The sequence below is a fragment of the Pseudopodoces humilis genome, chromosome 4, assembly GCF_049639895.1.
Source record: "Pseudopodoces humilis isolate 2021_Gansu_Grassland_sample_001 chromosome 4, ASM4963989v1, whole genome shotgun sequence".
Classification (NCBI taxonomy): Eukaryota; Metazoa; Chordata; class Aves; order Passeriformes; family Paridae; genus Pseudopodoces; species Pseudopodoces humilis.
The window spans coordinates 60,683,779-60,709,908 of NC_142203.1; the positions used below are offsets into that span (position 1 = coordinate 60,683,779).

General features: G+C 38.0%; 1 protein-coding gene across 8 annotated transcripts in view; it reads left to right on the plus strand.

Moving 5' to 3' along the window:
* The window catches only part of ARL15 (ARF like GTPase 15), a 292,380-nt gene that overhangs the window by 11,024 nt on the left and 255,226 nt on the right, over positions 1 to 26,130 (plus strand). For 6 of the 8 annotated variants that reach the window (XM_088054471.1, XM_014259877.2, XM_088054472.1 and 3 more), the window contains exons 1-4: positions 6,859 to 6,949; positions 15,835 to 15,913; positions 17,819 to 17,909; positions 18,537 to 18,593. In XM_088054471.1, the coding sequence (XP_087910597.1) occupies positions 18,540 to 18,593 (54 nt within the window). In that variant the 5' untranslated portion in view covers positions 6,859 to 6,949; positions 15,835 to 15,913; positions 17,819 to 17,909; positions 18,537 to 18,539. Of the gene's footprint in view, positions 1 to 6,843; positions 6,950 to 15,834; positions 15,914 to 17,818; positions 17,910 to 18,536; positions 18,594 to 26,130 lie in introns of those variants that run through there. The other 2 variants (XM_014259878.2, XM_014259879.2) reach the window with 2 other exon arrangements.

Consider the following 26,130-nt stretch of genomic DNA (forward strand, 5'->3'; position numbering starts at 1 on the left):
TGCAGATTTAATTATAACTTGTGTTCACATGCCTGCATTGTTTAAACTGGCTAATAGAATAAAATAATTACATTTGTGTGAACTGGTAAATGGTGTTCAGACTATAAGGCATGTGTTACTATGTCCTTTCTCTACTTGATGTACTACCTAGATGAGACTAAAACCTGACACAAAGGTATGTCCATACCAAAACATTATTTCTTACTAATTTTTAGCATTTATTTTATTCCTTTTGCTGGAAAGCATATTTAATTTCATTTAATACTCAGAAACAAAGTAAGTTAAAATTCAGAAACCTTGACCCACAGAGACTTTGTATCAGATGTTCATTATATCCAGCAGGAGATGAAATGGTCATCAACATATTCCTAATATATGCTATATTTAGATTACAGGCAAAGTTCAGCTTTATGAGTTTGGAGTCACACTGACTCTTCTTGGGAAGATACAATTATTAAGGAAGACACAGCTGAAGCATATAAGATGGGATAACACGTTCAGTATAAATATGAAACACAAGGTCATGTGGAAATTGCAATTTCTTTTGTTTCAGAGTTATCTATACCTTCATTTGCTTTGAGACTTTATAATTCCTCTTGCCAATTCATATGTGCCATTACTGAATCTTCCTCCTTTGGAGTGAAGAGAAAGACTGGTGCAGACAACAGTCACCCATGTTCCAGGGTCTGCAGAGCTTTATTTGTGTCATGACCTTGTTCTCCTTTGGAGAGGCAGACCTGTGGGATAGGCACTGTTAATCTTCAAACACAACAGAAACATTATGTAGGTCATAAGATACATTTTCTTCTAGTAAAGCAATGGCGTTTTTTCACACCTTACTAAGACTATGACTTGAAGACTTGTGAACATAAGAAGAATTTTCCGAGTAAGAAAGTGGAGGCTCTAAGACCTGGATCTGAACCCAGCCCATTTTATAATTTTAAAGAGACCAAGTATTGAGTCTCTTATTTTTTTAGGGGTAAATTTGGAGCACAAGTATAATTTTAGCCTAATGAGAGCTCTCATTATGGAAACAAAGGAAAAAGCTACCAATGAACACACAGGTTTGCATGTTAACACTTGAGCAAAGATGACAGAGTCTAACTGTACTGCTTCTATTTACATATTCATTCAGTAAAAAGGCAAAACAATCTGAACATGAGAGATAAATATTTGAATACTTTGTAAACAATATTAGAAAAAAATGTACTACAAACTTTGAGCAAAATTGTAGTCCTCATAAAATGTATCACACTTGAGTCACAAAAATTGAGAGGTTCAGTTCATCCCAGAAAACCAGACATTATGAAAAACAGGACTAGATTTCTTAGGGTTTGCCTCCTTGTTGATTCTTATTAGGGACATGATGATAAGGTCCAACTTTTAATCCACCTAATGAAGGTTTCCACAGTGTCATAAGCATTAGAGAGTTAAACCGTGAATTTATTTTTTTTAATCTTCACAAGACCACTATTTTCTACATTTCACAGAAAAGAAATCAAGCAAACATGGCAAATGCTTTCTTAAATGTGTTTGAGAAGAAATCCTAAAGCCCTAAGCCTAGGGCTTCCAAATTCCTCAGTTTCTTAAACACAGAAACCCTGCTACCAAGGCAGACATCTGTGGCCATTTAGACTGCAAATTCTGCTAATAATTCAAACAAGGTTGCCAGTTTAGGACTAGGACTCTTAATTACATTTTTTATTGCTATTGGGACTGTTTAAAAACCTAACATAGAGCAGTGATAAAATTAAAAATTAATCTACAACACTACCAAGTTGAGCTGGGGTGACACAGAAATGAAAAAATATCATATGTAAATTCCAGCCTGCTTGGCAATATAATCTATTCAAATTTGCTCATGCAAATTTTTTTGCATCATTTTATCAACAGTAACATTTTTGGTGCACAGGAAGGAGTAAATTACCTACATAAAATCAACTGTAATATTACAATCACTTTATTCATATCCCATAGATTTAAATTAATTATTCATTTTAATTATACTAAATTTATATCAGTGTAACTACAGTGTGAAACTGGTTTCTACTTTTGACCTTGTTCCACCATTAACCTTTGCTTTTGGACTGTCTGTTGTTACTTTGCCAGTGAGGTTGCCTGAATGTCAGCTAAATGTTTCAGGAAACAAGAAGAGGGAGAACAGGTGAAAAATCCTTTTCAAAATCTGTTTGTTTTCATATCCATGTGTTTTTTACAGAAAAATATATATAACCGTAGTACACATGGTGACCAAAATGCCAGAAGGTAGCAAAGCATTTGAACAAAGAGAAAGAGATTTCTGACTGAGAGGTTTTTCTTTTCTCATAGCGTTCGTTCACCTTTGGCTGTAGTATCTCTGCATGTTGACATTTGTCAATATATCAGATAAAGAGCTGCAAATTGCTTCAAGCATTATTTACTCAGAGCACCTTCTCCCTTTCCCTGTAAGTTACATGAGTTTGATTAACAGCAGGCTCCAAGTCACTTAGTGAAATTTGAGCTGCAAATAAAACTGCTGACTGCTCTTGGCGTCTATTAAATATTCAAACTCCCCTAATGAAAACCTCATTCTCTGTCCAGCTCTTTTTATGTCCTTATGCCCTTCTGGGTATTTCTAGGAAATACTTCTGGTCATAACTGGCCACACACATTTATTGTTAAAATGTATACTTAGAAATCTATTACTATTAGACCATTCAAGTATTTTTTTCCTATCAGTTTTCCAGCTGCTGAACAACAGAACTCTTCAAACTAATCTTAACTTTCTATTTGGTCCAACTTCTTGTCTGTTCTTCCAGTGAAGTCAGAGACTGTTTTATCACATCATTTGTATTCTTGAACTAACCACAGTTTGTACCTTCTAAGGCATCCAGTTCTAAATTTCTAGCCATAACAAATATAGGGATTTTGTAGCATTTGGGAGCCTTTGTATTACTGTATGAGCATCCTGAGTCAAAGAAGTCCACATTTTTATGTTTTTTCTACAGATTTTATTTTTCTATAGTAAGTATATGGTATTTACCTGAAGGTAAAAATTATGTTTTGGTTTCCTGCTAACTATCCTATGAGTTTCCAAGATGACTTTGAGCATGTCTGCTGTAACAACCTTGTACCATGGAAAACTAATGTTGTTGAGTAAGGTAGTTTCTTTCAGTACTTTCAAAGATAATAAATGCCTTGCTTCTGAACTTTATTTAGAAGCTAAAATACCATGACCCTTCCCCCTCCAGTAATTAATGTTCTTAAACAGAGCTATCAGGGCTCCTCATATTAGTAAAACCTGCTGATTAGTACAACCACCATCTTGCTAATAATAAAAAATAATCACTTGCCTTTCCCCTGTTAAAAACTGGGTGTGATGCAGAGAGCACGGAGAGAAGAAAAATACCATGCACTTTGTCCTCTTACTGAATGAAATTATTGTCATGTGGCAAAGTGGTTTAGATTGTCTCAGTCACTAATGTGCTACTGGGTCTTTTTTGTTTTACGGCACCTTTTGTAAAATGCTCAGTTTTCAGGTAATTCAAACCACAATGTGGCAACACTATACCTATGTACATCTACTGGTTGAATAGCAGCACTGCTTTATGCAGGACTTCTACAGAAGTAGTATCCTGATAGAATCTATTCAACTAGTGAGACTGGAAATTAAAGCAATATGACTAAAAGAAGTACTACAGAATGCCTGTCATTCAAGTTGTTTTCCAAGATAATGCTCACTGGACAATTTCTCATATATACAGCTGGCTATACAATTCCAAAAAAATACACTAATTCCATTCAAATATGTTTGGAAATAGGCATATTCATTAGTATTAACATTTTTAACTCCCATTTTGCTGATATCTATTAAAAACAAACACATTTTTATGTCAAATTCACCACCAGAATTTGCTAACTTCTAGTGCTACAAAAGCTTGAATTTGTCAGGTGCTACTTTTAGGTTAAAATGTTCAAACTCATTAAATTGCACCAACATAAGCAATGGATGATGAAATGTTGCACTCAGCACTCCTCAGGGTTAAAGTCTGAGTCACAGATTGATTATTTTCTATACAAGTTTACAGCAAATTATTCTTGTGACAGGATTTCACTTGTGCTTCTGTGAATAAGCTCACTTCCATTTTTGGAACCAGACTAATTACCTCACAGCCAACACATGACGTTTGCTCCATTTAAATACTTTGATCTTTTCCTTCCTATCTTGACATATGAGTTCCCACTGACAAGCTTCTTTATGAAGATAACTAACACTGCATTAGGTATATATTCCAATGTGAAAGTGAACTTCATTTTAGATGAAAGAAATCTAACAGGACTTGCTAGAAGAATCTCAGCAACGTCATGACTGCTATGTAGGCTGGAAGGCATGTGTTATAGGGCTTGTATTCTGCTTACATTCTGCTATTATTCAATGTTAATCTCCACTTTATGTAATAAAATTTATGTGCCATAAGGCTATACACTGGCCAAAGGAGTAATGTGTTTACAGTGAATAGAATGACTAATACATAAATTTAAGCCTGGCTTCTCTCTTGATCAAGTTTGTGGGATTTTCAATGTATACATGAGAAATTTATTGATTTTTTTAACTGATTTTGTGTTCAGTTAAAAAGGTCTTGTTTATAAACTAGAAAAAAGATTGCATTTATAAAATAGAATAAACATTTTAATTGTGATATATAAACACAATGCATCTTCATAATTGGGACTATCAGCTTCATATAAAACAGAGGAGTCTTCTAGTTCTTTTTCTCCAGATGTAAATCAGTGCTAAGCAACTAAAGTAAACTGCACCTGAGAAATGTTATTATAATTTATGGCTACTTTCAGAAATTCTACTAGCTTTGATTGTGATGCCTGTCCACATTTGAATATCCTTCCCATTATTTTCCAGTAGCTGCACTGTATCTTCCTTCTTGCTGTGAAAACCAATTACTTACTTTCCTATTACAGCAGCATCTCTGCAGCAACTCTCTACACATAGATTCTATTTTCTTTTCAATCTGCTATAGAAGAAATAATTCCCAGTCCTTTCCTATCTGTCTCACAGGAACAGCAATATCTGCTTGTTCTTGAGGGTCTCATTTCATCATTTAGAGAAACATCAAAAGCCAGCAAGTCTCAAGAATGATGTATTACTGCTAAAAAAGAAGAAATAGAGTTTTAAAGGGTAAGGGGAAAACACTGCATAATGTTAAAAATCACATCTGATGACAGAATATGATGAAATCAGAGTTTCTTGCAGCTCCTGTGTTCTATTACTGAGAGGCCTACTTTAGCCACCCCTGCAGTGGCTAAAGTAGTCTTTACAGTATAGTTCCCCCTGTCAAAAGGACATTTCAGAATCAAGGGTTGCCAGCAGTGGCTGTGAGTGCATGGAAAACAGTTAAAATGTTGAATAACAGGAAGGGCCAAGCCTGTATCACTCCTTCCACCCATTACCTATTAAAGTCCTAAAACTAGTGAACTTCTAAATTATTGAAAATAAAAAAGGTCATGTGCACTCATCTAAATTAAACTTAATTTGCTATGCAGGTGTATTTGACATTGAATCCCAAAGTAAGGATTGCCAAAGCAATAATTTTTTTCTAGACTAGATGTATGAGGAAAATGAATTATCCATTGACAAAATACGCATTGACAAAAACAGCAGGCACAAGGGGAACATCTTACCAACACTGTCTGGATATAGTAACTGAGACTGTCCACAACAGGCCTTAAATAGTTATATAGTTACAACATTCAGAGCAGAAATTGTAACTTCCCTTCTCCCACTCCAGTTTACTAGATCTAGGGGAACTCCTTACAGATACTGATTCCCAGTTGCTTCTGGCCCCTCATGTACACCTCTTTTTTTCTAGCTCCTTACCTAGTTTTTTTAACTACACTGTGCTTTTTTCCCTTATTCTTTCACTTGATGCCTCATTTTTAGATTTCCGATCCCACTGTCACACACATGGAGAAGTTTTCTTCCATTTCTCCAGGAGTCAGGTATTCCTGGTAACACCACAAATTTATGGAAAAGCCTCCAGGTTAGGACGCCATGTTGCAGTACGAGACATGGGCACTGCTTTCACGGGTGCTTAGGGGAATTCTTTCCCAATTAAATTGCGAAAGAAACCTATGAGATCATCGATCCAATCTATGACCAGATACCACTATCTCAACTAGACCATGACACTAAGTGCTGTGTCCAGTCTTTCCTTAAACACCTCCAGCAATGGTGACTCCTCAACCTCCCTGGGCAGCCCATTCTAGTATCTAATCACCCTTTCTGTGAAGAAATTCTTCCTGATGTCCAACCTAAACCCGCCCTGGCGTTGGTTAAGACCGTGTCCTCTTGTCCTGCCACTGGTTGCGTGGGAGTAGACGCTGACCCCCCACCTGGCCAAAGACTCCTTTCAGGCAGTTGTAAGGAGTGATAAGGTCACCCGTGAGCCTTCTTTTCTAAGGGGGCTAAACACCCCCAGCTCCTTCAGGTACTCCTCCCGGGACTTGTGCTGCAGTCCGTTCCCCAGCTCCTTCTCTGAGATTGTTCGGCTGTGGGATGGCAAAGCCCCGAGAGCCGCAGCGGCACGGCTGCAGCGCCCCTACGCCTTTAAGGGCGGCCCGGCCGCGCCCCCCCGTGTGCGATCAGCTGACAGCGCGTCCCGCCCCCGCCCGCCCCTGCCCCGCTCCCTCCGCCGCGAGGTGCGGGCGGCAGCGCGGCTCTGACAGCGCCGCCGGGGCGGCGCCCCCGCCCCCCCCCCCCCCGCCCCCCTGGCCCCGCCCCGCCCCGCTCCGCCAGCCCCGCTCCGCCAGCCCCGCTCCGCCAGCCCCGCCGCTGCCCAGCGGCGCCGCTGCCCCCGCTGGCCCAGCGCCGCTGTCAGCCGGGCGGGCGCCCGCGGCCCCTCCGGAGAGCTCGGGGGCGCGGCGCCCCGCGCCACCCCGGTACATGGATTACCTGGTAGGCTCCCGGCGGCAGCGGACCGTCGGACATCTTACCGAGCGGCTGGGGCGGCGTCCGCGGCGCGGCGGTGTGCGGGGGGCAGCCCGGGGCTGGGGGGAGCGGGTCCGGCCGCGCTGCCGCGCCCGGCCCGCCGGGCTGTTAACGGGCGATAAAGCGGCCGGGCCCCGCTCATTTGGCCGCTATTAGGTTGCTAAAGCCGTGACCCGGGTCGCTGTTTTTTTCCTAAATGCTGGAGCTTAGGGCATGCTTCAGTGAACTAAATTGCTACCGCGGGCGGGATCGGCCGAGCGCCCGGGCAGCTGGTATTCGGGGCTAGTGTTTATGGCTCTTTAATGAATATTGGCTTCATTCGTCTGTGAAAGATCGTATCGCGGGCCTGCACCTCAGCTGGGGTCGTGGCTGGTGTTTGCACTCAGCCGCGTACCCCCGGCTGGCAAAAACCCTGTGGCACGACTGGCTAATGAGCAGGTGGCTTTGTTTTAGTGTGATACCTGCTTACCTGATCTTTTCAGCCTAGCAGTGGGGGGGCGTAACGAGCACATTCCATCGCTCCAGTCTTGTTGGCATCCCATTGCTCCAGTCTTGTTGCTTCGAGCCCTGCGCTGTGAACTGATGCCCGCTCCTTTACCGTGAAGTGCTGCGAAGCGTCAGCTGAGGCAATGAAGAGCAGGCATCTTCTGGCCATCCCTCTTCGTTGTTGGTGTCAAGTGCGACCAGGAAGTATCTGGAGTCAGAATCTTGACTCCGTCTTTCGTACTTTTTCACACGGGATGCTCACGGATGTAGGCTTTCAAGAGAAGCTCATCAAATGCAGCAGAATCTCTGGAGATGCTCTTTTTAATGAACAGAATATTTCTGTTCATTAAAACAGAGAGAGATGAGAGCTGCGTGCAGTGTCTGTCTGCATTAATGCATAATACATTAAATTCTAAATAGTAAATACTTTACTGTTCTTGTGTCCATGTAGCTAAGATTTATTTTGGTTTGTTGAGCCTCACACCCCCCCAAAAATGTTTTAGGCTTGCCTCTCTGAATTTGAATACTACAGAGAAACACTAAAAAAGGAATCCTATGTAGCAGAAATGGTAGACAGACTTCTCTGTAAGAACCTAGTTAATGAAATACTGATAATAAACTTTCTGGGTATCAAGTGCAGCCTCATAGCTCCTTGAGAGCCTGGAGCTGTTTCTTATATTTTTTTCCTGTATAAACTTACGTCCAGATGAAACTGGCCATTCTGTACTTTTTGAAATGCCTTCATTAACCTTTGTGACTGCAACAGGCTGTTGTGTGGAAGGCCAGCCACTCTGAGAACAACAAATTTAATAAGCCTTGCAAAGTGAGAGCACATTTTTGTATTAACTAAAGGGGGGAGGGGATTAACTAGCTCTACTTTTTTTTTTTTTTTTTTTCCCCTGACTCTTATTCTCCCACTGATCCTTTTCTTCTTTTTTTATTTCATGGCCTTCTTTAGTGTCAATTCTAAAAAACCTCATTGATCGTGAGGTTCAGGCACCTCAGAAAGTTTATTCTACCAAAAAAAAAAATGATGATGATGAGTTAGGTGACTATAGTTGTGTACACCTATTTTCAGCTTCTTGTCACAGTTTGCCCTGCTGTAAAGATGGGCCTGTTCTTTACCTATGCAAGACTTGAAGTTATAGTGTGAATGTTAACCCATGGCTGTAGAACAATTGTCTCCATATTATTTCCATAGCAAAAAGAGCTGTACATATTAAGGAATTTCAAGTTTTGTGCATTTATGTTGGGCTCTTGCACATACCTGGGCATGAAAACACAACCAGAAGGTCCCTTTGCTGGTTCCTCATGTTGGGCACCTGCATTGCAGCCTGCAGGCAGTGAGGTTTTCTCTTGTGCTTGCAGTGTGAGGCAGAGAGCAAAGGATGAGTTCTTTCTGCTTGCAGTAGTGCTGAGACAGAGTATTTGACAGAGTTTTGGTTATCAGTGGGGGCTGAGTGAGGGACTTTAGTGGAAGGAGGTGAGGACAGATGAGGTCAGGTTTGCTGCTGCATGAACTCAGGGGTCAGTCTGTGTCCACAAGGAGTCTACCTTCAGCCAGCTCTTCCCAAACTTGCACAGGAAGGTTCTTGGCCTGATTTTAGCTGGATAATAATAATACATTGATGGAGATGTCTTCTTTAAAAGCATTAAGTTTCCATTAAAAAGCAGATCCCAGGAAACACTGAACATCTGAATAACCTTCCAATATCATCATGTTATTGAAAACATTCAAAACCTTCCCAGAGTGAAGTCAGTTGGAGCCAGCTTAGGACTGTGAACTGAAACTTATGGGCAGATACCCAGAACCTCCCCTACTCTGAGTGTGAGCCTTTATGGCTAATGCCATTTGGTAATAAATAGGTACTAAAGGAGTATCTTCTGTGATGCTCCGGTCTGTTTTTGCAGTCTTACATTGTAGCAAAAAAGTATCATTAACCTCTGTATCTTCGATAGCTAGAAGAGGCTCCTCAGCCTGGTGCCTCTTTTCTTTTTTTGTGGAGATATGATTACAATGTTAGGAGTGGTGTGGTGTTTATATTTTTTTAATCAACATGGCTAGAACATGTCCAGCCTCTAAAAACATAATACATCTTCACTCAGAGGCACCTTTTACTTATATGTGTTGTTCTCCTTGTATTTAGTTAACACTTTTACAACATACTATGTGAACAGTGCTGCATCAATGTAGATTTATAGGTTTTTGTAACTCCATAATGCAGGGTCTGCAACCTTCTTCAGCTTCATTCTCGCTCCATTGTGTGTGTAAGGATTCTAGTGTATTCAGAGACTTGTGTTGGTTGGCCTCTGTTCAGTAGACTATGCTTAATTTAAGAAGTTATGCCATGATACATCTTGTGAAAAGTATGGCATGTGACCAGTCTTGCAGTTTTTGCTTGGAGAACTTGTGGGGAAACTATAAAAAAACTTCAGTTTGTCTTATGTGCTACAATTATAATGCAGATTTTAAGCTCCTGAGTAGGCTTTCACTTCTTCAGTGGCATCCTTTGCACTAGATAAAGTTCTTACGTGCTTCTGTTCCATGTATCAGCCTGATCTGTGTAGAATTTTAGAAAACTGCTTGAGAGAGTGATGTAGAAATTTGAATGTGTCTCTTCACAAAAGAAAGGTGTTATATGTAAGCCTAAGAGGTTTATAAGAAAAAATTGATAACCTGTTCAATTTTGTATTTTATAATTTTTATTATGATAACTTATCCCTAAATTATATCCCCAGATACTATGTGCTTTCTTAGTTGTATATAAAAATATTTATTGGGCAGGTGTTGAAGAGCCTATTCTGATCTGAAATGGAAGATAACTCTTCTTGACTGATCAACTGCTTTAGCTTTAGTAATTTTTATTTTCTTTTCATTTTTTAGTCCCTTTTCTGAGGAGTTAAGTGGGAACATGGGTTCTGCAATATCAAGAGAGTGCACACTCCTAGTGTGCTGGAATCCCTGTTGCTTTGTTTGGGATTGTTTTTTTTCAACTGTAACAAGTTTGGGTGGGTTATTTTTTGTTCTTTGGACACTTGTTAGTGGATGCAAACTATTTTACTCCTGTATGCATGCACATGAAACCTAAAATTTGGTAGGTTTTTGAGTAAATTGAGCTATATTTTCAAATTTTAGATGAATATGTGAATAGGCCTTAAGTGGCTTAAGAGTTTCTAAACAGGTTTCTGAACAGTTGACCTCACATTCTACATAGTTAGTGTTCAGACAAAGTCTTGGTTGAGGAAAGCTGCATATACCAAACTGGTGTTCTTAAAGTGTTAAGTGATACTAAAACATAATAAAAATGTTTCTGAACAACTTTTCTTTCTTGAGCTGCTTACTTTTAAGAACTTTCTTTTAAGTAGTTAACTCTTTAATTTAATTGGGTTAGGTTCATGTTGCCAAATGGCAATATGGGATTGATCAAGATCGCTTAGTGATTCTGGTATACTTCAGATCTTGTCTTTCCCATGCTGTTGCCAGTTCCGTTGTTTGGGATCTACATGCCATAGGAAACATTTTTTCTTATATCACAAAAGTTTTATAGAGGCTTATGTTTGAAGGTAAGAGTTTTACTTCACTGAAACTTTGTAAACCCATAGATCCTGTCCTTTGAATAAGGAAGAGTAGCTAAAGGTCCATACAAGCAACTCTGTATTTTTCTTCTGAAACATGTAATTTTGATACATTGCCTGCATTGTCAGCAGCCACGGTCTGTACATAGGGCCATGTCCTGTTACGGTTTGCTTAACACCCCTCTCATGTGAATTCTGTCTTTTGTCATGTAACAATAAGTATTATTTGGGCTCTGTGTTGACTGGTCTATCAGCTATAACAGCCTTGAAAATTTACACTGTCTGTAGATCACAAGGGTTTTTATTTTATTATCCTCCCTTCAGTTGGGGAAGTTGATTAGACATAAAGATGAGGGGTCTGACAGTTGTTTCAAAATAAAGATATAGCTGAATGCAGGAAAGAAAACATCTGTAACAGTGCACACAACTGTATTAGACTTCAGATCAGATGTGAATCTTTTAATTGAAGAAGGTAATGCTTATAGTCATAGGTTTGCATTGCAGAGTGATCACAGATGGCATGAACAATATTTTTCAAATGAAACCAGATGGAAAGAGTTACTTCACTAATGGGTTTTTACACCACAGGCCTAGATCAGAACTAGTGTCTGAAGTATGTAGTAAGAATACTTGAGCTTCAGTGCCAACTCTTGCTATGCACTACCACACCATGTTGCTCTGCAGTGTGCTGCTCCTGAATTCTTCAGTCAGACATCCAAGCTTGAGGCAACATGATGATGAATTTCAAAAAAGGTTAGAAATGCAATCTTTTAATAAGTGAGAATATCTGCATTTAGTAAGGACAAAATATTCCTTCTAATACCACATGCTGATTAACATTTTTGGCTTATTGTCAGTATCATCAGCTCATGTTTTTTAGTACTGCCAGCTTGTCAATGTTTATTCTCTTAAACTGAGTTCTGAAGTTTTGTGATTGTCTGAGGATATTAGCTCTCCATTAATAAAATAAGCATTTTAAGTTTAAAACCATAAATGTGGGCCCAAAAAGCTGTAAAGCCCTACAGAAAAAAAAATAAAAATCTACAACAGTATTTAAAATCTTGTGCTTCTTTGGTTCATACTACTCTGCAGTATGTTGGTTTTGCTATTTTTCACTCTGTGCAGCATAACTTTCTGAAGTGCGAACTGTCTTGACTGTGACTATATAAAAGTCCTTGTGGACATAAGTAGGATATTTGCAATCTAATAAAAGATGGTTCATCTCATGCCAGAGCTCTTCAGCATACAGAATTTATTTTTTTCTCTCTGGCAACCTGGTAAGATAACTACATTAATTGCCAACAAGTGTGTAAGTAAGTTCCTTCTATCTGAGGAAGAGACACAAAGCAGGAAATGTAGCTGACGTGCTTTTATGCTAGATACAGTCCTGCCCTAGAGCTTTGTTGCTTATAAGAACAAACAGTAGGAAGAACATGAATCTTTGATGCTCTGCTGTATGTTGTGGTGGGGCAACAGAAGAAAAATTTGTTCATAGGACCCACATTAGCTTTTGGCTTTGGAGAGTCTGAGTAAGCAAGATGGTTTCCAAGATCCACTAGGAACTGTTGATATGGGGGAAGTAAGTTTGCAGATTTCTTTTTTTGTTATGACTTGGAGCTTTTTTATGGAAGAAACATCTGTTTTCCACATTTTATTAGCTTTTACAACAACTATTCCCTAGTCTTCCTTTACTTGATTTTGATTCTAATAGAGGTGAAAGACTTAAAAGCAGTTAAAAATGAGTAATTTTTTTAATCTGTAATACAAATTTCATCAGAAATACAAATGAGCATTGAGTGCACAATGCTCTGGCAGTGAATAAGAGGGAGAAGAGAATGCAGAGATTATGAGGGAATTTCATGTTTGTGTTTAGTTGTATAAACTACATATGCTTTGGATGTGCTGATGCAGAGACAAATATTAAGAATGCATATTGAACCCAGGAAAAAAATCATAGTATCTCTTTTGATATTCCTAATAAAATGGCAGATGAAATTCAGTGTTGATACATGCAAAGTTGCATATATTTATAGATGAAGTCACATGGCAGTACAGATGCATGGATAGGCCCTAAAATATCATCAGTGCTCAGGAAAGGGAATGAGGATCCTTGTTTAAAATGTCATCTCAACGCAGACATCTGTCAACAAATTTAGAGTATTAAGAAGGAAAAAGAGTGAACAATCTCATTTTTACACTGATTAAATATAAGGTTTGCTCTTGTCTTACATGCTACATTTATGGTTGCATCATCTGAAGAGGAGTATCAAAAAGCCAAAGAAAATACAGAGAAGGAATGATGTGGTAATTGAAGAAAAGCAATTGCTTCCATACAAGCAGGGATAAGTAGTTATAGCCCTTCAGTCTGAAGAAGAGACAGCTGACTTGTATGAGCAGGCAATATTCTAGATGTCTTTGAAATCAGAAAGAGAGGGTAACTAGGCAGTGAGCAATTTTTTCCCTATAGAACTCACTGACACTTATAATCCAGGAACTGTGTTTGCGTGTGAGTGTAGTTGAATTCTCACTTGTGCGGGAATGTTGGGGAGGTCAAAATGAATAGACCAGGGATTTGAACAAGGAGAGGTCCATTGTGGATGGGTATGAAACATGATGTTTCAGGTGTGATGGTAGGAAATCCTGAAGTTGTGAATACTGGAACATAAGGACAGGTCCATGAGGTATGGACCCTTGATATCCTGATGCTTTGCTGTGAACTAAAGACATCCTTTATTCCTCACTGAAGGAACAGCTAGAATCAGTTCTGGAACAGGAAACTGCATTTAGAGAATTGAGATAGTCTGAGTGGTGTCCAGGAGTGCTCTCCAGTGTAATCAGAATTACATTGACTGAACAGGAAGTGAGACTTTTTAATTCAGAGGTATTATGAAAATACTTAATCTGCTCCAGGGGCACGTACCTAGTGGAGTCCATCTGCTTGATGTATGAGGAAAGGCTATTGGCTTTCCAGTATCTGTGTTTTAATAAATTTATGACTTTGTATGTAAGTCCCACAACACTGAGTGAACCTGAAACTGTATAGATAGCCTGTGTAGAGAGATGATGCACTCTACAATGAGTGATTTCTTTTCTCAGTGCTTTCTTCTTGCCTGAAACTTGCATAATTTCAGGTTTTAGGAAGACTGGAGAAAAGGTCCAGAATTCTTGAGAAACGTCTATGCTGTTCTTGCAGCTATTAATTTTCTGCTGGCTAATATGCATCTTTCACTGCCTGAGCCACTGCAGTCCTGGAAACAGTAATGGAAAACTGTTCTACTGAGAATATTGCCTAAAAGAGAGGAGAGCATTGTTCTCTGGTGCATCCACTTGATTACTTTTTATGATGACAAGAGAGTTCTTGGATCTAGTCCTGTTTCCTGTTCACATATCATTGCTTTTTCATCATCATCACGTTTCTTCTAGTCTCCAGACTAAGATTTATTTTTCTAATGATTATGTACAAGAAGATTGGTAATATAGAAATCTAATTATTTAGCATTAAGGGAGAATATGAAAATATTTTCTCTATCTTTTATCCCTGAGAACAGTATTAAAAAGGAATTCAGGGAGTTTAAATTAGAAATGTTATTAATGGAATGTGCTAGAGGGCTGTGACATCTTGTGCAGAAAGGAGAGCCTTGGAGTTACTAGTTGGAGTTCAGTACACAAGGTTAGTAAACAGCAGTTCTGGTCAAAGTTCCTGCTACCTTTACTGTAGTGTTGTTGTGTGTGCTTTTGGGTACCCATATGTTCCTTAAAACATATAAGCACTGAGAATTTGTTTCAGGCTTCATACAAAAAGGTACCTTAAAACCTGCGTATTTTATACACTTGTATTGCTATTTTTTTGCTATTTTATACACTAAAAAAGATGCAGATAAGAAGAGAGGTGGAAAAATCTTTTGCCTGGAAGATCCAGCAGTTCAAAGTGATTACTGGGTTGTATCACTTCATTATAAATGAGCAGAAGTGTACCTTGATCTTAGGTGTATTAAAGAAACACATCACTAGAGAAAACCTTCTGACGTGTTCCTTTTCTTGTGTTGCTTTCTGTTTTTGTGGTCTTGGAGCTATATTCAGTGTTCTGGTTTATTTAGGATTGTCACAGCGAGTTGAGGCTGAGGTGAGTATTTCTGCTGGGTGGCAGAATTGACTGGCTCCTGCAGTTCTGTCAGGTGGTGAGCCGTTCGGTCCTTTTCTGAGAGCTTGATTAGGATCACTGTCCCCTTTTGCCCACCAAGGTTCTTGAGGCTAGTGCTTTCAATTTGGTGTTTGCTTTGAAGTCAGCAGTTGCAGAACATGCTCTAATTAATCTTTTCAAAATCTGGTCTCTTGTAAATATTATGAGTAGGGATTTAATCTTGTATTTGCTGACGAAATAGATATTATTTAAAACAATAGCTTTGTGTGTTGTGTGCCTGTGTCAGAGCTGAATGAGATTTTTTTTTTTAAACACCAGATACTGAAATTGTTTTTTACTGATATTTGTACTGGTAGCTGAATACTTGAAAAAATAGAACAGATGCTTTTTGTGAATTGAATGTTGCACAGCTGCACGGTAGACATCTTTCTATGTCATAAAGAGCCACATTTTTACAAGGTATGATTAAGATAACAAAGTCTTGGGTGAATGGGAGACTTAGTGATGAGTTTGCTTTCCAGTGGGAGATATTATTTAATGTTTATTTAATGAGATGACCCTTTGCCTAGGCAGAAGGGTGCTTTTTGGCAGTGATGCATGCATATATTGTTTGACATATTTGGTCTGATGACTCCGTTTTTCACTTTAGACATGTGAAGTCACTTCTGTGAAGAATTAGTCTCTGTAGAATTGTGTCAAACAAGATATCTCCTTCATAGTATTTGTAGGTATGTTTTTACATTTTTTTTCTTTTATTTTCATGCTTACCGTGTAAAATCCTTTCAGAAAGCAACAATAAACTGTAAGTAAATTACATGCAAATTTTTCAACAATTGTTTTGTTGCCGAATTGTATGGTCCCAAGTGAATTGCACAAAGTAATGAAAGATTACAAGTATCAAGAATAAACTCCCCATTGCAGCAACAGATTATCAACTATATCTTAACTTTGTGGTCAGAGTGATAGTCTGAAGGATAGTATCATTAAACTTAAAATAATTTAAGTCAATTCCTGTCCCTTTTCCAAGGATTAAACTGAAATACTACTGGGGAGGAAATGTAAATTTTCAGAAGGAAGGATAAGTTCATATAATAGATATTGATAGTAGCATTGGGTTTAATGACCTTTTTTACCACAATAGAATGTAGTTTATGAGTATTATCTTGGAGGCTTAAAGAAGGGATTATCTTAGTATTTCTCTGGGAAATGCTTAAGGGAAGCAATCATCGGTACTGTATGTGACAGAATTCATGCCTTATAATAATAGCCTGTAGTTTCACAATGTTAACAGTAGAAAACCCAGCAACAGATGAGTAAGGTAACAGGGGACGTAGGTTGTTTTATTTTACTGAAGCAAGGATGTACAGGGGTTTGCTGGAGACTTTGAACTGCAGATTAGTTCTCCCACTAATGTACAGCCTGGAAGTACTGAATAAAAATTAAAAAAAGAAAACAATTTATGATGCTGTGCTTGTCTAGAATAAAAGCAGCAAATGGTATACATGAAGAAGCTATTAATAGTTTGCTGCTGCTGCATGTTTACTTCTCTTGCAAGCTGAAATAATCATTTACTTTGTATATAAAGTTTGTCTGCCAGCAACATAGATTCTGCCAGGATACTGAAAATGCAAATCATTCAATGTATCACATGGAGTTTAAGTATGGGCTTAAATTTCCACAGACCAAGGTTAAACATTAGGAAACTTTCTAGTAGAAAGGGTAATGAAGCACTGGACTAAATTGCTTGGGGAAGTCATCCATCCCTGGAACCTTTGGAACAAGGCCTGCAAGTGCTGTCAGGAGGGGTATGGTTTACGACCCTGCCCCACCACTTTGTGTAACTGTAGGATTTCTTGAAGTCAGTTCCTATTTCTCTGTGACTTGTTTCTTTCTGGGAGAAGCTTAGAGCACAAGAGATAGACTTAGATGTTTGGTCTTAAAGCTGGGAAAAAAAATCTCCTTAAACTGAAATGGTGTTTTAAATCAGCATTTCCTTGTCATTAGTAGCATGCTAGATTACTTCCAGTAAGAAAAAAAAATCAACTGTGCTGTTGAAGTTTGCTTTCAGGTTTTCATGCTGTGCTTTTTACTTTCAGACAGTTCAGTGAACTTCTTGACAGTTCAGTACTTTTTGTTTAAAATTTAGATGGAACAGTTAACAGCGAAAAAAAATGTTGCTACATATATTTTTTCATTACTTATAATTAATAAGATATATTATTTTTATTTTTTTTTAAATCCCAATTTTAATTGAATGGGTATTTCAACTGGAAGGTTTTATTTTTTTTTGGAGGGAGGGAGAAGTTAGAAAGCAGATGCTGAAAAGATGTTTTGACTGGTAGGTATGTTTGAAGTCTGTATCATCCAGCACTTTATCTTAGGTAATGTGTGAACTTGTTAAATACGTAATAAAAATGTTCCACTTGAAGGTGATTTGTCTTTCGAATACCTTATTTAAAGTAATTCCTCAATTACTCTTCTGAATAAATCATTGTAAGCTTAGTTTATTTTACCTAGTTGTATAGGAAATATGGCAAACATACAATAGTTTTTATTTTGGTGTTGGAGAGCTGCATTTATTTCCTGGCTTTGTTGTGCTAATTAAAGAAGGTGTTTTTCATCTGTTTCATCAGAAATTCGTAGTCCATCCTCAGCCTCTCTGGGTGACTGCAGAAGACATAGAATTGTGGCATCACAGCAGATTGGAAGTTGAGCAAGTTGAGGGTAAAAACTTTTAATATGATTATTCCCAACCATAAGAACAGATTAAATCAAATGTTCTATTTTTATGTTCTACTTTGCGGATGAAAGTATCAGAAAGGTAAAGAAATAATAATTCACCAGAAATGTGCAAACATTAAATTATATGCATTATTCTAGTATATAGAGGAAGACAGTTTCAGTGCTGTTAAAGAGAGAGAAAAACTGTAACATATAAACACAGAAGCTCTTTATTCTCCAGTTTTGGCTCTTTACACTAAGAGGCCAAAAAGCACTCCATTAAAATTATTCTTGCAGGGTGTTTTTAAATCAGAGTAGATAAAAATAAATGAGACTGAAAGCTTACATGCAAATCATTAATGTGTACAGGAATTTTGGGGATCATGAGGTAATTTGTGACCTCTAATGAAATACTAAACTAGCAAATGTGAAGGTGTTGACACCTTTACACTTGGCTGCTTCTGTATAGAAGGTAGTATGTATCTGTATAACCTGAATTTATATGTAATTTTTCTCAAGTTGTTTAGTACAGCCTTGAAGAAGGTCTTTCTTTTCGGGGAGAGGGATGGGAAGAAAAGTAGTTCTTAATAAATAGCGTTCTTGATAATGTCTTTATTTTAATTCCTTTAGACTATGTCTGAATGTATCCAGCTCTCATTTGCTGTTTGTAGAATTGGCATTTACACGGTAAGGCAATGTTCTAACTAAGTATTTTTTATTAGTGTTAATGCCATTTGAGTGAAAAGAAGTTACTTAATTTTTTTAGGATTGGATTTAAGTATGCAGATAGCAAAAGGGATTTGTTATGCTAGTTTGCATAAACAGACTACAGTAGATTTTTGTCCTGTCAAAGATTTACTAAAACCAGAAGAAAAAAAGTATCCTCCACTTTAGTTAAAAAAGGTCAAGAAAAATTCAGCCAGCCTCTTTAAGTGTAAGAAAATTTAGAATTCATGTACATCAGTTGTGGAGAATTCTTGCGTAATGTTATGGCTGGAGGGTTTGTGCACATTTGCCATTAAGTATCTATGACGTTTGAGTAATGTCACATATTAAAACATGTTAGCTAAATGCACATATTGTTTTGTCTGGATAGCTGTAACATTTTGGAAGTGCTGTTAAGTTAAACTTACCAAACCTTATATAAAAGAAATAAGTTTACTTCAAGTATGCATCCTAAATATGCAGCATTTTTTTCTGTTCGCTGTTGTTCTAATTAATTATAAGAACAGTTAGATGAATGCGGTTTTGTAGAAATTAATTTTAATGAATACATTACAATAATGTAGTGTAAACAGAGCTTACATAATGTATAAGACTCGGTTGCTCAAATCATGCTTCATATCCTTGAGCTTTTTGAGTGGGAATGCTGCTCCTTCTGTTAACACTTTTCAGGAGGAAGCCTGGAACATACTGCTTCATACAGTCAGAAGGCTAGGTGAGTTTTGAACAACAGTGATGAGGCCTATGTGCCATCACTAAGTCTTACTTGAGGACAGAGTCTCAAAGCTTAACATTTGCTTTTGTTTATAGAATTTGGTTCCAGGTAGTGTTTAATATCTGCTTGAGTTTTTTTTCCCTTGACATTTGCCTGTTTTCTCTTTCCATCATCTAAAATTCTTTTAAATGGTAGAAACGAAGAGTCAAAGGCATGTTTTGTTATGGTATTTAAATTTCTTAGCAAGACTATCTAAAAATTTGTGTGTGGTAAGAGTATATGGTCTTAAGGATCAGAGAGGGTTACAGTCTGAGGTTTCAATGGCTGCAAGGTACTCAAATGATCTGCCAGTTCTTTAGAAGGCTAGAGTAAGCCATTCAAATTTGAGGGTATGTCCAAGTATAAATGTGTGTGTATTGCAGACCTGGGTATGAGCAGGTAAAATGTACAGCAAAGTACATCCTCTGACAGTAATCTGTTCTGTTTTAGTTTAAAATAGGTCAGGTGTTTTCTATATACTAGAGTGCACTGCTAAGCTGTGGTAGCTGCAGTTATAGTGGTAGTTGTGTAACTGATACCTCACTCTGACCTTTTGAGCAGCAAAATAGTTGATTTTATCAAATGTTTTAAATTGCGAAATAAAACCAGCTAGCTTCATTTATTAAAATGCTGAAAGGAATTGATTTAATTCACTGCTAGTGCTTAAGGGAGGATAGTGAGGAGTATGATGTCTAGGCTTCAGAGCATCTGGAGATAGTGTTGCAGCCACAGTGTGGAGGGTAGGGCATAGGTCCCATGTAAAGTGCATTTAAAGGCTAAAATAGTTCCCTTAGGAAAATGCTAGGTGTGGAGAGTACTTGCTTACATAAAAATGCCTGTCATTGGAAAGGTGAGTTTCAGATGATCTGATGGCAGGGTAGGTTTAACGGCTTGGTATCACAGTAAACAGCGAGGCTGCTGAAGTGAGAGCTGTGCAGAAAGACAGTGTGAAAATTTCTGCCTCTGCACCATACCCTGCTTGTGCTTGTAACTCCGTCTCTGGATTTGTTGCTCAGGTGTGTCAGCAGTCTGGAAGCTGTCAGGTATTGTGTGTTCCGCACTGATGTGAAGAGGCAAACCACAAAATACCAGTTCATATTTCCCTTCTAATTAATTACTTGGGTCTTGTGCTTCCTGCTGCATGCTGTTTTGCAGATTCAATCGATTTTCTATTTGCTAGTTTGATTTTTTTAATCTAAAATCTAAGCAGTCTATCAGATGCGAGTCCTTAGCAGCACCATGTGTTCAGCTTGCACTGAGTTACTTGGACACTTCCTGTTCTGCATGTCCTCATGGTACAGTGCTGCAAGTAAGGCTCTTAGTCCTTTGGACCACAGACATCTCAACTGCTAGTCTGTTACCAAGCTGCTTATCAGTAACACTCTAAAGCACACATGACATCAAATGTACTACATCATTAAATAGGCTTTCTGTTTTTATGGCACGTACAGATTATGAGATAGAGTTTATATAGTGATCTATGGCAAAACAGCCTGTGCTGCCTTCAGCTAGAAGAAAACCTACATCTTTGCAAGAATACAGGAGGAGATGTAATGCCTATTCAGGTGAAGTAACTAGATAAGATTATTTTAAATGGTATACCTTGAAGGGAGGAGGAGCAAAGCTGAGGTAGTTAATATAAAAACTATATAGATATTTGTAGGGATTTGAAAGTGGTAGATGCTTCCTTTTCAAAGGAAATTATCATAAACTCAAATGAAAAATTTTGGGATTAAGAAATCAGCCAACCAATGAAAGTAAAAAATGTTTCACATAGCTAGTAACTTCTCTCAGAAGTAGCAGATTTTCAGGTGCATATTTCTGCTTCTTCACCATACTAGTGTCTGCAGTACCAGAAGTGTCAATTTGATATGTGGGAACAGGCAGATAATTTATGAATCTTTGTGACTGTGGAGACTGTAAGAGTATGGAAGCTTGTAACAAACTTCATAATTTATTTCCTTTCTGTTTCTGATTTAATTTTCTTAACCAGGTAAAGATTCTATTAAGATATCAATGGAGAATTCTACCTACGTGAACCTCAGAGGGAAAATAGTCCAAATTTTTTTGTCTTGTTAAATAGTTTTTATGATAGGACACTTGCCACCTCTGTACATATTTAGGACTCCATCCTGGAAATGGTGCATGATTGTATTCCAACACATACACTCTGGAAGGTTCTCTGATAGTCTGTACTAGCCCTTGAGACTTTTTTCTTTTCATCTATTTGCATATAATTTTAAGCTTTTTCCAACAGGGTTGATAAGGCATTCTTTCTGTCCCCAACCTTTAACTGTGACTGAAGGAAAATGAAAAATGTAGTTTTCACATCACTTGTTGTTTTGAAAAACAAGGACAGAAGCCTCTACAGGGGTGAGAACCATGCAGAAATACCTATGGAGACTCAGTAGAAGCATGGTCTTTTACTGGTGTATATTAGAAAGGAAAATACTGGAAAATGCAATTTCCTGGAAATTAGAAAATAAGTTTTTCTTGGTTTCAAAATATGGCATCAGTAGATAAATAATTTTGTTTCAAAGCAACACAAGGATAACAAAAAGCTCCCTGTAGCTCCTTCTGCTTTTGAATGCTGGCTATGGCAAAAGCGATGCACTTTGGCAACATTGCATCAATGTTAGCATCTTCCTGAAAATCATGAGTAACCAATATTTTAGTTTTAGTAGCCTCTTGGCTTGAACTTGTGCGATGAGAAGTGGAAATAAATGACACATTTTTGCGGCTTTGCTTGCTATACTTTGTATATGGTAAGTATAGTAAACAATGCAAATGTGCTTTTAGTTTTATAGTTTACTTTGGATTTACTTATATTTGTCTTTGTTTATAATGGTAAATTCATGTCTTGAAATGGTTTGACTGGAATCAGCTGTTGTCCTAAGGAATTTGTCTGATGTTAGAACAAAACAGAAATAACATTTACTCATGAAGTGGTGGAGAGGAAGCTTTTAAAAGAAGAGAAACCAAATGAGCCAGCAACTAAAGGCAGCCATGAAATAGGACGTAATCATGGGAACATGTCTGGGAGGTGCTTGGGGCCAGCCTGTGACTTAGAGTGTGGAAAGCTTCCTATGAGACTCTTCCCCTCCCTGACACGGTTTCCCATTGGAAAATACAACGTTAAAGTAATAACGGTGTTCATATAGCATATCCTGTCTACTCCTCCCTTTCCCATGTCGTGTCCTTGACATGAGCAGCAAAACAAAAGCACAAAAGTGCAGCAGGAAAAAGCCCTTTTATGTGCTACCCTTGGGGAAATGTGGATAATTCCATTCACAGTCACTGCTGATATTCTGTGGATAGACTTTTGGAAAGGAAAGGTTTAAATGTTTTTAACTTCCAGCCTTAAATAAAAGGTTCTTGCTATCACCCCAGTCTTGGCAGTGACTTGCCTTGGGTGGTACTGTGCCTGCTTTGTTGTTGCAAACAGCAAGCTGCTTAAACCATGCTGGTTGTGATTTGTGTTGCTATCAACCTAAACAGGAGAAAGAAGGGCAGACTGTCCTGATGCATGTGTCACTCAGTGCATGTGAATGTTAGATACATCATAGGGTTTGTACTATGAGCTGAGACTTTCCTTTCTACTTTTCCTGAAATAAAAAGAACAGTTGTAACATTTTTTCAAATGAGGAAAGTAAAGACAGATGAAAGGGGAGAATATCAAGGCTGGCCCAGGAGTGTGGATCAGAATACAGTTCTTTTCCCTGTCCTTCCGTAGAGTTAGTTGGTTAAAGTGAGCTGTGCTGACATTGCTGAGAATCTCTCCCTCCTTGTGGCCAAAGCTCATGCTACCCATTCAAAGAGTTCAGCAGCTTGGTGCAGTCAATGCTGCTGCAACAGCATTGCTTCCCTGGGCTACTCAGTGATATATGCTGGGTTTCCAGCTCTTTGGGAAACTCTGACAATTAGTAATTGATTGCACTGGGAAAGGTATGGTTTGCAAAATTAGACTGTTAATTTTTGTCAGAATCTCCGTTGGACAAACTTGCAAGTTGGAATAGAGCCTTGCCCTGGACTAGGGATTTTCTGAATACAGGTTTTGTTCCACCTGATTTGTCTCTGCTGTCCATGGCTCCTTCGTGCTCTAGAGAGCAGCAGTGTTGTTCCACAGGCCTTAAGCTTTAGGGAGGATGAGGGGAAAAGCCCAGATCGTAATTACAAAAGTCTCCAATCTTTTTCTGTTCAGACAAGGTGCTGTTCAACTCGCATTTATTAAAGCTTTGGGGTTAGTTATCCTGTATATAAGTTCTGTTTTGCTTCTTCCCTTTGAAAGTCAGGATTCCTAATCCTCACACTTGCTGCCAACAAAAACAGTTGTGTAATGTGTTGTCAAAATGTTGTATTTTGCCTTCATGGTGCTCCACATGGAAAATAAGCTACTCTTTAGTTATGATGCGGGGGGTGACGATATGAGCATGGAATTTTTCTGATGGCCTCTGCTGAGCATCCTATTTTGGAGTAGTTTGCAAAGTAGCCTCTTAAATTATAAAAAAAATAAAAAAAAAAATTAATTGAATATAGTAGGTTTAAAATGTAATTTGTAAGTATGTTGCAGAGTAAAAATATTCAAAATTCTGACAACCTCCTATGAAAAAACTGACCTGTTTGAAATCTGAGGTGCCCTGAGATTGTTGACTTTGAAAGTTAGCAGTGGAACATGCTGAATTTGTGGCAAATTGCAAATCTATTAGTTCACTGTATCATCTGAATTACTGAGAGGGTGAAAAAACTAGAAGTGGCTCTTCAGTGAAAGTGAATTTTTTCTTTCATGTTCTGTAATCTGGAGGTTGGGACCATGCATAGCAATGAGATGTGCAAAAAAGCAAACTGATTTGCAGGGATTCCTGACAGGGCAGTTCTAAGTTGTGATGTGATTATGATCCAAGTCGCATGCCCTGCTGTCTCATGTGCTTATGCAATCACATGCTCCACCTTGTACTGTTGGATAAGTAAGAATCTAATTGGTGATCTGCAAATGGAAATAGGGAACAACAGTAATATACATCACTCATAATATTTTGCATGTAGCTGCAGATTTTTTTTATTATTCTGTATTTTTTAGTCATAATCTTGCCAAAAACTGTGTTGCTTTTGAGTATGAGTTGTAAAGTATTAGTTGTTAGTCTGTATTTGTCTTTAACCACAATTGGACAACCTCAAGCACTAGAAATTATGTTTGCAGAATAATTGCATCTTTCACAAGATGCCATATTACAGCAGAAGTGAGAAAGGTTTGTTCTGCAGGTCCTTAACTTTTGTTCTGTGAGCTCAAAAGTTGTCTCAGAGTGAGAGAGGATTGCTTTTTCCTGTGAACATGGATGCATTGTATCTTGAGGGCATCAATGATAAGTTACTATTATGATTGCTACTGTAAATAGTTCAACTCTGTTTTCTGAAGACATCCTGTGTTTATTCAAGAATAGGTATCTGTTAAGGGAAGAAGTCATACAAGTGGATAGTAGATTAAAAAAAAGGGAAAGTGCATCAAATGCCGCAAAATTTAATCTGTTCATGAGTTAGCTGCTTGTTTTTTTTGTTTTTTTTTTTTGTGGAAAGACACTTCTAATTCTTACCATCACTATATGTCTCTCCATGATGGTTTTTAGTTTTTCTTCTCACCTTGAAGTTTAAAATGTTTGCTTAGGTGTTGAAATTAGTTTTCAAAGTGGTTTGCGGTTTGCTAAATATCTGTTGCTACAGCTTCTTTATAATTGTAGTCTGCTGTCTTCAAAGTCGTTTAAGATTGTATTCATGTGTAATTAAATCCATAAATGCTTTTGGAAAGGCTATTCTACCACATCCTTTAGAGCCTTTTAAAGTAAATAGTGCTTTTAGATCTGCCTTCTATTACTGTGTTTGTATTTTGATCAGTTTGATTATATTGCACACAAGTCATAAAGCTAATTGTATTTTGTCATATTAAAACCTTTGAGTGCCATTTCATTTTCATGGCAAAGATTTATGTAGTACAAAACTATATCAAATTTTTACTGGGTTTATATTGCTGGGTATTATGTTGTTTAAGAGTAGAAAACAATGTGTTTAGTAGATGCCATAAATTCATACTATGGTTCCACTGCTATGACTAAGGCTTGTAAGTAAATAAGTGTTATTAGGATCTCAAATGCCATTTTGGACAATAGACTTTTAGGAAAATGGTAAAAACGTGAGAGGTGCTATAATATGTTCTGTCAGGAAAAGCAAAGGCTATGTACAGCTATGACATGGTGTGTTGTAACCAAGATTTTAAAATTCTTTTTCTGGTATTGTCACAATTGCCTGTGTCAATGCAGACAAAAATCTGATACCTTTGCAGCAATGTTTGTCCCAAGGCTTCCCAAACTTAAAACTTTATTTTTTTGGCTTTATTTATGGCTACCAGTGAATGTTGTAGACCTACCTTCTTTCACTCAATCCTTTTGGTGTCTTCAAGACCTCAAGAACACAAATTATTTGTCTTGCAATTATTTTAGTATTGAATGTCCTGTGTTGGAAGAGACCCACAAGGATCATTCAGTTGAACTTCTGGTGTTGCACAGGACAACTCAAAAAATCCAGCATGTGTGCATTGTCAAAATGCTTCTTGATTCATATACTGGGACCTTTACATATTACAGAAAAACAAGGTTGGTGGAACTCCAGGTCAAATCCCACAGAGCTTCTCATCTGAAAGAGGTTTTTTTTTAAATTAGAGTAAGGAAAGCAGCAATAGCCAATGGAATGAAATGTCCC